Source organism: Stegastes partitus, unplaced genomic scaffold (genome assembly GCF_000690725.1).
Source record: "Stegastes partitus isolate 25-593 unplaced genomic scaffold, Stegastes_partitus-1.0.2 Scaffold517, whole genome shotgun sequence".
Classification (NCBI taxonomy): domain Eukaryota; kingdom Metazoa; phylum Chordata; class Actinopteri; family Pomacentridae; genus Stegastes; species Stegastes partitus.
Window position 1 is genome coordinate 376,663 of NW_007578248.1, and position 10,850 is coordinate 387,512.

Below are 10,850 nucleotides of genomic sequence, written 5' to 3' on the forward strand. Positions count from 1 at the left end.
ACTTCTTTTTGCTCCATTGCCAACCTGTAATCATGATTAAACCAGTTTATCAACTAAAAAGCAGAAAATACGTTTTGAAAGCAAGTTTATTATTCACATATTAAATATTAAACCCATCAAGCTAAAAAAAATGTGCCTTCTACTTTAAATGTGTTCTTCCACTGATTTTATGTGAAATGTTGAACACAAACACATGTTCTGTGATTTAAACCTCGTCCATAACGTTGGAGTCTTTCTTTCATCTTTCCATGTGCGACACTAAAAGATGTTGCTTTAAAGCTGTATTTTTAATATTTGATACACAGCAGCAAACGTTTGGCATACGAAGAACTGAAATAGTAGAGAAACTCTTCCAATTTTTATGCATTTTACGTCACGGCGACCAAAAAAAAAGAGGCGACCGAGACGCTATATCTCTGTACAGGAGCGCTGCAGCAATATTCTGAGTTTAGATCTGAGTCTGTCCCTCTCTCTCTCTCTCTCTCGTCGCTTTAATAATTCAGGATCTCCAGAAAACGTCGGAGAGGAGTGACGGAGGCAGAGGAGAGACGAAGAAGAAGAAGATGTGAAACGCAGCCAGCATTGTTATCTCCTCGTGCATTTCCTCCATTTCCACATTCAGAATCCTCCACTGCTTTCATTAACTTCACATTTTCAGCTGTGGGATTGCGTTACAAATGAATTAGCTCCTCTTGTTTTACACTTTCTCCCATCACAAGCAATCTAATTACACTTATTTTAAAGATTTTTTGGGGGGCTTTTCCGCTCCGTTCCACCCCAACAGAGCATCCATCCTCTTTATTTCCTCTCCTACCTGCTTGTTCAACACAAGAACAACGAATCTTAAACAGCTCTGCATCCAAACACACATGAACGCATCGACACACAAACACACACACGAGTCCCTGACCTCGCTTATCTTCTTTTCCCTGATTAACACCAGACACTTCGTCTTCTTCTTCTGGAGGTTTTAATTAGACCAGAATCACACACACACACAGTATCAGCGGCTTGTTCCTTTGCTCTCATGCTTAAGGCGTCTTTAGACAATCTCAGATCTGTCCTTTCTCTGTGATCATAATGCCTGTGTTTCTATTATCTAATTGGCTTTAGGCCTCTCCGCTGTCTGCTGCCTTTGTTAGCCGGAGAGTCTCTCCGCGCTGAGAGCTGCACTCAGGCTTCTGTAGCGATCTGAAACCGATTCTGGTTTGTCCTGACCTCCTCTCAGGACACTCGCCGAGTCCCGCACGAGGTCCTGCGATGTCGGGAAAAACTGTTCTCGCCAATTATCTGCTGCATGTGCACTTGGTGCTCGTGTCTTTGGAGGCATTTCTGCATTTTACAAGGAGGCAGACTGACAGATTTCAGGGCAGGAAATTGTAAAAATTTGTTAAAAAAGAAAAACAACACATGCACATCTGAGGTGTGGCTGCTGAAGAACAAGGCTGGGATTATGTGTGGTAAAAAAAACATTCACAAATAAGGTCCAGGGCTATTTAACAATCCGATAAGCGAATCTGATGGAGTTTACAGGCATCTTTAAACAAATAAACAACTAACTTTAATGCCGTCCGCCGACCAGAGTCAGTTTTAAAACCTCAGAAACACTTTCTGAAGCCACGTTTTTACTCAAAGTACCACCAAGTTTTTGCCCCAAGAACTAATTGGTTCCTTTAGATGGTTGTTTTGGGTTTTTTTTTAAGCATTTCATAGCTAGACTGGATATGTATTGCAGACATCCATAATGAAATTCTTTCTTCCAGGACAAATGAGTCCACTGTCACCTCTAACTGTTTCTTTGGCTGGTCAGTATAACTACGACTAGTCAGGACGGCGCCTAAATCCGTAATTCTAGCTAAAAATAGTCAACCAAAGCTATTAAATGCGACACAGCTTCTCATAGTTTGTTCCACCACAGTTTAAAGACCCCTGAAGAAGAGGAACATCAGTCTAATAACGTAGGAAACCGTTTTTGTTGATGCACAATAAACATTAAAACAAACTATATGTGCAGCTACAGATTTTTTAAATGAAACATTGCTGTCCTCTCTAACAGGGACTTACTGGAGGGGAAAACAAGGCTGTTCTCTACTGCAGGAACTTCCGTGACGTTCTAGGGCGACCGGAACCTTTGTGCGTGTTCCAACCACAAGAACCGTCCCTGCAGAACCTCTTTGTGAACAGAATCGGCCTCTTTCTGTTTCCACTCAGGTGTTGGATCCATCAATGCAAAGTTAACTCAAAGCAAAGCCAAATAGTAGTTACTGGATCTATGAGCACGTAGGAATGAGAACCGTGGATGTTTGGAGTCTATGTGGTGACAAAATGACACTTCCTGTTGTCGTCGTCCACTAGTTTAACCAACAGCAGTTTCACCCAGAAGTAGATGAACAGTTTTGTCCTGCACAAATGGCAATAAAGAGGTTCTGTCGGGGTGGTACCTGCGGTCTGAGCGTGCATAAAGGTTTGGGTTTCCCTCCTGCAGTGGAAAACAGCTCATAATTATGGTTATGCTTATGGTTCTCGTGATGGAAATGCACCGAGTTCCTCCATAGGCTCCTGAAAACAGCTCGAGGTTCACCGAATTCGCAGCACTAAAACGACCCGGCTAACCAGGCCTGAGCATTTAAAACTCGAGGGTAACTTCATTCTGAATAATTAACAGCGTTGAATAACATCCACTACAAGACGTCAGGTGGAAACGACAACGAGGGCCGACAAACTGCTCAGCTCAGCGGGGTCGAGGAGCAGCTGGACGTGAAAAGACGGGACCGATAATCCCGGCCGTCGGCGCCTCCTTCAGAGCTCGCAGATTCGTGGATTGGTACTTACACTGCCGCTGCCTTGTCCTCCAGGTTCAATCATGTAGGTGTGATTGCCGTCGAAAAACATCCCACTGCAAGAGAGGAAGAGGCGGGAGAGGAGAGAGCACGTATCAGCACAGGTTTCTGCTGTTTTATTCATCACTAAATGGAATAATGCATCTGAATTCAACTCCTCCTCAGCTATCAGCCTGATAGATTAGTCACTCCGCTGCCTGCTCAGGGGCCTTAATGCATTACCGGAGCATTTGTCAGAGTACTAACTGTAATTCTCTCCCACAAGGTGACGTTCTGGACAGAATCCTCTGCTGCCCTCGCTGCTGTGTTCCACGTGTGTGCAGCCAGAAGTACTCAGATACTTATCTAAAGGAAAAGTACCGCGCTGTAGGGGACGTTCCTCAACTGGAAATGTTCGGTTTGAGTTAGAATATGAGAGCAGATTCAAGAAAGTGCACTTAAAGAAAGAGTTGCAAAAAATAATGGTATCTTTAGATCATAACTTTACAGTCGCACACTGTTAAAAAAGAACAAATACAAACTTTCAGCATGGATGCTATGACCAGTTTTGGCCTGTTTTTTTGTTTTCTTTTTACTCAGTCAACAAGTACATTAAAAATATCGTTTTTTGTGATTTCACTAGAGATCTGTATTCTGTGTAGTTTAACAAAACAGAGGGGGAAAAAAAATCATTTTTCATTCCTTCATATACATTTTCTTTCAAATCTATCAAACAACTAAATAAACTAAATTAAATATAATTTAAAATTAGTATAATTTTATTGTCAAACATTCTAAGAGAATAAACTACAATTCAAACTGCAGATTTTTAATGAGAATTTAAAAAAATAGTCGTATGTTTTCTTGCTAGTTATTATCTGTAACTTAAACTCATAATCAGAAATATTTTATTGATTGAAAATATATAAACATAGGTAGAAAAAGTGTAAGAATAAAATGTAAAATGTGCATTTTCTAAGAAAACAAAATGTATAAAAAGCATACAGTGTAATATATAGTGTGTTATCTGCACAGTAAACAGGAAAAATAAGTCAAATAACAGTTTAATCCTTAATATTCATATATATTTTTTTAATTTAAACATTTAAATTTACATTTAAATATTTAAAATATCATTTAAATGTATAACAAATATCTGTAGATGATGTATTTTGCTGATTTAAATACAGTAAGTGTGATTTTTTGGGGGGTCAAATGACTGTTTATAATAATAGAGATTTTAATGAGAACGCTATTTACAGTTTTGATTGATTTTTTTTTTTCAAGTAATTTTTTTAACAAGTAAATGAATACCTTGATTTTCCCTGATTTTGGTTTTTCTTGTTATTACACTAAATAGTTGTTGTTTTTTTTTTACAGTGCATGTATAAATCTACAATTTTCTCATTTAATAGATTCCACTAAACGTTTTTGAAATTTCATTAAAGCCTCCATTTCCAGAGTAAATGCANCTATCAAACAACTAAATAAACTAAATTAAATATAATTTAAAATTAGTATAATTTTATTGTCAAACATTCTAAGAGAATAAACTACAATTCAAACTACAGATTTTTAATGAGAATTTTAAAAAATAGTTGTATGTTTTCTTGCTAGTTATTTTCTGTAACTTAAACTCAGAATCAGAAATATTTTATTGATTAAAAATATATAAACATAGGTAGAAAAAGTGTAAGGATAAAATGTAAAATGTGCATTTTCTAAGAAAATAAAATGTATAAAAAGCATACAGTGTAATATATAGCATGTTATCTGCATAGTAAACAGGAAAAATAAGTAAAATAACAGTTTAATCCTTAATATTAATTTTTTTTAAAAATTGAAACATTTAAATTTAAATTTAAATATTTAAAATATCATTTAAATGTATAACAAATATCTGTAGATGATGTATTTTGCTGATTTAAATACAGTAAGTGTGAATATTTGGGGGGTCAAATTACTGTTTATAATAATAGAGATTTTAATGAGAACGCTATTTACAGTTTTGACTGATTTTTTTTTTTCCAAGTAATTTTTTTAACAAGTAAATGAATACCTTGTTTTTCCCTGATTTTTGTTTTTCTTACATTACCTGCAATGTAAAACAGGGAAAAGCTGTAAAATAACAGTAAATCGTTGTTTTTTTTTTAACAGTGCATGTATAAATCTACAATTTTCTTATTTAATAGATTCCACTGAACGTTTTTGAAATTTCATTAAAGCCTCCATTTCCAGAGTAAATGCACAGAAAGTGTGCAGCAGAAGTTGACGATCCACTGAAACAACATTCACTGAAAACGTTTTCTGTTCTCTGTAGAACAAAAACCGTCATCGTCACATGAAACAAGGACGCCACGACACACGCGTCACTTCAACTACTAATCATTTTAAGAGTCACGGACCGCTTCGTCTTTAGCTGCTGGCTGAAGGTCTTCTGGCGTCCGAACACACGTCATCCGTTAATTAACTTTATCTGAAGCTTTTAGGAGATTGTCGGGGTCACACCGTGGAGTCAGGAGGGTTAAACACTCGTCCAACACGCAATCCATCTTTCTCTGTCTGCCGTTTTTAGACGACCCGGCTCAACATCACCTTCAACATGTTTCTGGTCCTGATCCACCGCAGCACTTAGAGCAGAGTGTATGAACTATAAATACACTGATAAGTATATGTACGGGCCAGAATATTACATTTAACACATGTAGCGTCCTTGTTGCACAAAAGATAATGTGGGATGTTGACTTTAACTGTTGATTTTATGTAGTTATAAAAACAAGTTCACTCTGTTTTCTCATCTTTGAAACCTGTTTTCTGAACCAGATATTTACTGCAAGTGATTGATTCCCACATTAACAAATATTTTCTTCCAAAGTTAGAGAAGGTTTGGTTACATTTAAGTACATAAATGTGTGTATTTCACTTTAAATATGTTTGAGTTGGTCTCAAACAACTGGATTTAAATCTGGATTTAACCACATTTCAATCAAAAGCTGACGTTAAGCCTGTAAAGAAAAGCATGTACAGTTTCATACACATGAAGCTATGCAGGGCTTCTGGTGATAAACGTATTGCTAATTTAGTCATGAATTTATTTATTTTTTTCTGCTCCTGTCACATTTTGCTCACTGTGGCTCATTTTTCACTGCAACATAAAGTCCTACACCTCTATGGAAACAGAACAACCATGACTAGAAGGAGAAAGAACTCAGAAATACCTTCTGTGCAGCGTGACACAGTTATTAAACCATAAATCCTAAAAATTAGATTATTCATTTTGCCTGCGGTTCAGTCGATCAGTCCCAGAACTTTTGCCACCTAACCGTTGGTCACAGCTGAGTCAGTCAAGTTTTACCAGTTGCACCAAGGAGTGTCGAATTTTTCAGTTTTTGCAGAATTTAGATGAAAATAATCACTTATTTGGGAGAAACTTTTAAATGAATAAAGTACCTGCTTTTGGTCAATGTCACCCTTTCTGTATGTGAAATATTTGTATAAAAATGTTTTCCTTTTGCAGCCAAATCTTCAATTTCAGTGTTTCTTTCTTGTTCTTTGATTATTTTGCTGGCATTTGCATGTCAACAAAGTAAAAAAAAAAATCAGAAAAAACATTTTAAATGTCTTTACCAGCTATATGAGAAAGGCTCCAAACAACTTCTTGCAGCTAAATTAAAAAAATATATAGAAATTTTAACAACAAAATCCCCCCAATCATTCTAAAATGACGACTTCTTCCCAAATAGATAGTAATCTGGTGAAAACTCCTTTAGCTTTCGATTTTTTTTCAATATTTAGTATATTTTGCAAAACCGCTTTCCAAACCTGCATGTCAACAAACTGTGTGTCTTTTAAATAAAGTTAAGTTTAAAAAAAAAAAAAATGACTGACTGCTCTTCTAGATTAGTCATAAAAAAATGACAACTGTGCAAGTTTTACTAACTTCACAATGCTCTAATCATATATCATGCAGTTCTATGATAAAAATAATATCTATAATAATCAGAATGAACGTTTCTGAAAAAAATGAAGAGCTTGGATGTTGTTTTAATGTGGAACATGAGTCAATAATGAACTGACATGATCTCATATGATGGATGTCGCTGTATTATCTCTCCATGTGCAGCTAATAGCCTGCTGCAGTGTGTGTGTGTGTGTGTGTGTGTGTGTGTGTGTGTGTGTGTGCGTGTGTGTGTGTGTGTGCGTGTGTGTGTGCAGGATGTATATTATGGTAAACACCTGACTCAGCAGAAGGGAAACACTCCCTGTGATGTCGAACCCCCTGACACCACGATACGCTGCCTCTCACTGTCTCTGAAAACGCACCTTTATAATGTCACAGTGTGCGTTTAGTCAGACGTTACTGGAGGTTGCAGCCAAATTCTATTAATAACACTAAACTACTGTCACAGATAATAAAAATAATCAGCGTAACAGCAGCATCGTAACCTGAAACACTAACATTTGCACCAATTAGCCGCCACACATCGAGCTTCAGGTGCAGCAGAAGTGACAAAAAAAAATAAACTCGTCTCATCACGTCCAGAGTTTGAGCTGCGATACGTTCACCTTGTTTGGACGTGATTAATTCATGCCTTTCTTTTTCATTATTTTTGCGTTATGTAATTTGCTGCGCTGACAAATTTCCCAACTTGCCGCCACAAATCCCATGAAAAATGCAACGTGCATTATTTAAAAGCCCGAGCTCGGCTTCGCTTATGCAGCAAGAATCGGTCTGATTTCAGCCGTTTAATTAGCTGCAAGGATTCATGGAACATACGAGTAGCGGACAAAGAGGGAATCATGATGCTTTAAGGAACGGTGAGGGGAACACAACAGTGTGAGAAGTCCATCTTCACACCTCAAACTTTAGATCTGCGACCAAAAAGAGACACTTATGAAGTTTCTAATAAGAAAATGTTGTTATATTATCATTTCAAATGGTTTCCAAGACAGGGTATCTTTGAAAAAACGCCAAAATAAAACTATTTATCAGAGACAGAAACTGTAAAATGTAAAAATTTGCCAGGTTTTCAGATTTCCAATAGTACTTGAANGCATCATGTGTGATCTTCAGTTTGGTTGGAAAAATTAGCCAAATCTAAGCCTAAACTTGTGATATTTAGGGGCGGCTGTGGCTCAGGTGGTAGAGCAAGTCGGTCGATGATCGGAAGGTCGGCGGTTCGATTCCACTGTTGTGTGGTCGCCCTGGTCGTTGTGTCCTTAGGCAAAACACTTCACCCATGTGAATGCGTATGAAGGGATTGCTTGAGGTGGTGGTCGGAGAGGCCGCTGTGTCCCAGGGCAGCTGTGGCTACAATCGTAGCTGAATTTGTGTGAATGAATAATTGACAGTATAAAGCGTCTTTGAGTGTCTAGAAAAGCGCTATATAAATCTGATCAATTATTATATTTCATCAAATGTGTTTTCTCTGAGCAGATAATGTGAAAAAAAATTTGAGCTTCTTGACGCAGCTGTGAAGCCACAACTGTTAGCTGCAACCAACAGTCACATGACAAAAATTCAACGATTCAGCTGAACTGCAGGCTGTGTTTAAAGTAGAGAAACTGATTAAAAAGTGTGAAAAATGCTGATGTTTGTTAAGGTTGCAAAAAAAAGAAGTATTAAAATATCTATCGCATAAGATTTGTAGGATGTTGATTCTAGATTTTCAATTTTTTGTATAATAAATAATCAAAAACTTGAACTTTCACCTTTCTGTTGTTACGATTTACGACATTCTAACTCTCTTATTGCACAGAAGACGTTTCTGTGTTCTCTCTCCTTCTAGTCATGGTTGTTCTGTTTCCACTGAGGTGCAGGACTTCATGCTGACGTGAAAAATGAGCCACAGTGAATAAAAATGTGACGGGAGACTCTGATGCTGACAGACTGTCATGTAGGAGGACATGGGAACTCATTTACAGCATATTAAGCTTTTAATACAACCCCCCGTCGGTTATAAATCTGCAACGATGGCTCAACATGGGCCTTTTTTAGTTGTTGATGAAGCTCATACGATAATTACAATTGAAATTACGCAAGGTAATAAGACTCTTGAGAGTCCATCCAGGCTTTAGCTTCTCTGTTTTGGTTCAGTCTGACATTGTTCAGGTGTCATCCCTGCAGTCCTGTGTCTTAATCCACAGCTAAATCAGACACACTAAAAACCCAATCAGTTCTTAATTTACACATGACAGAAGATGCATTTGTATCATGTCTATTTGTTTTTCAAAGGCAATAATAAGATAATATAATATTTCCTGGTTTGTGGGAGCTGCTTGGTTGTATTTGGTTGAACGGAGGCGAGTCGTGCTGTTAAAACGCAGAGAAACGGGAAAGTTCTGCCAGAAAAACAGCAGTTCTTGGATGCAGCATCTCCATCAGGCTTCACTGCTGAGGCTGGAGCTCCTGTCACACCGTTTTCCCTCCTTGTTTACTGATACACTGCTATAAATTCAACTTTTTTTTAAATATCTTGTTGCATTTAGTTTGTAAGACACCTAAATAATTAATGCAAAATAAAAAAACAAAGCTGCAAAATATACCCTGCAGCGTTAAAATCTGACTGAAGAAGTTTTTCCGTCTTGTGTTCACAGTTTTGGGAGAAATTCAGGAAACGTGTTTAAGCAACTGTGAAAATGTAATACATGCACATTTTTTTACACTTAATTATTCATGGGTCCCTTTTTTTTTTTTTTTTTAAGCTCACGACTGCATTCGGCAGCTCAAATTACATTTCCACCCTGCAGGACAGACACTCGCCTCCTTTATTCACACACAATAACACAACAACACGCCCACGCTGCCAGTAGCTGTACATCGGCGTTCTAACACTGGAGCAAAATTTAGATTTACAGTGAATAGCAACCATTTCTCAAACGATTTGTTAATTAGTCGAATAATTTTCCTCCAAAAAAGCAAAATGTCTGATTGATTGAGTGCATTTTACTTTGAAAAACTCCATGTTAGCGTAATATGTAGCACAACATGGAAACAAAGGTTTACATTTTGACATACAGCACATTTTAGAGTAAAATTATAAACTCCAGCATGATAGAAATACATTTTAAAAAGCTGAATTATTACTTAATTCGATGGGACGACTCCTAAAGAAGCCCAAGTTTCTTTAAAGACCTTAACACAGAGAGTGTTTGGAATGAGGAAAAGCTGCATTTTGTCAAAAACCTGCAACGATTTCAAGAATTTTGCAGATTTTAATGCAATCTAGCTCAACGTCTTACTTGTTTATGTCATTTCTAGCCCAAGAAAAAGTTATCGGTGAAATAAAAATTAACTTTAAATCAAACTTTAACACGTACTGTTGAAACCAGAAGTTTACATACGATGTATAAATGGATACATAAACTTTTCTTTCTCACTGTCTGACACTAAATCAGACTGAACTTTTCCTGTTTTATGTCAGTAAGGATGACCAACATTATTTCTACTTGTTAAATGTCAGAAGTTTCCATCCATCTCCTCAGTATCTGGTAGCGTTGCCTTTAAACTCTATGACTTGGGTCAAACGTTCTGGGTTTCCTTCCACAAGCTTCTCTCAACAGTCTGATGAATTCTGGCCCATTCCTCCTGACAGAACTGGTGGAACTGAGTCAGGGTTCTCCAGGATTGAGATCAGGGCTTAGTGATGGCCGCTCCACAACACTGACCTTGTTGTCCTGAAGCCTCTCTGTAACTAATCTGGTGCCATGCTGAGGGTCATTGTCCATCTGAAGACCCATTAGTGTCCAAGCTTTAACTTCCTGCTGATGTCTGGAGATGCTGCTTCAATATTTACTTGTGATGCCATCTATTCTGTGAAGTGCAGCAGAACACCCCCACAGCATGATGCTGCCACCCCCATGCTTCACAGTTGGGATGGTGTTCTCAGGCTTCAAGCTTCCCCCTTTTTCCTCCAGCAGCAACAATGGTCATGAAGGCCAAACAGTTCAGGTTTAGTTCCATCAGACCACAGGACATGTCTCCACTAATGAAGCTCTTTGTCCCTGTGTGCATTTACAAACTGTAATCTG

General features: G+C 37.6%; 1 protein-coding gene across 1 annotated transcript in view; it reads right to left on the minus strand.

Annotated features, from left to right (window-relative positions):
* adam22 (ADAM metallopeptidase domain 22) overlaps positions 1-10,850 on the minus strand; it is a gene marked incomplete at its 5' end in the record, with an annotated part of 89,582 nt that overhangs the window by 47,383 nt on the left and 31,349 nt on the right. Inside the window, one exon of the mRNA XM_008287757.1 lies at positions 2,833-2,896. Within this exon, the coding sequence (XP_008285979.1) occupies positions 2,833-2,896 (64 nt within the window). The remainder of the gene's footprint in view (positions 1-2,832; positions 2,897-10,850) is intronic.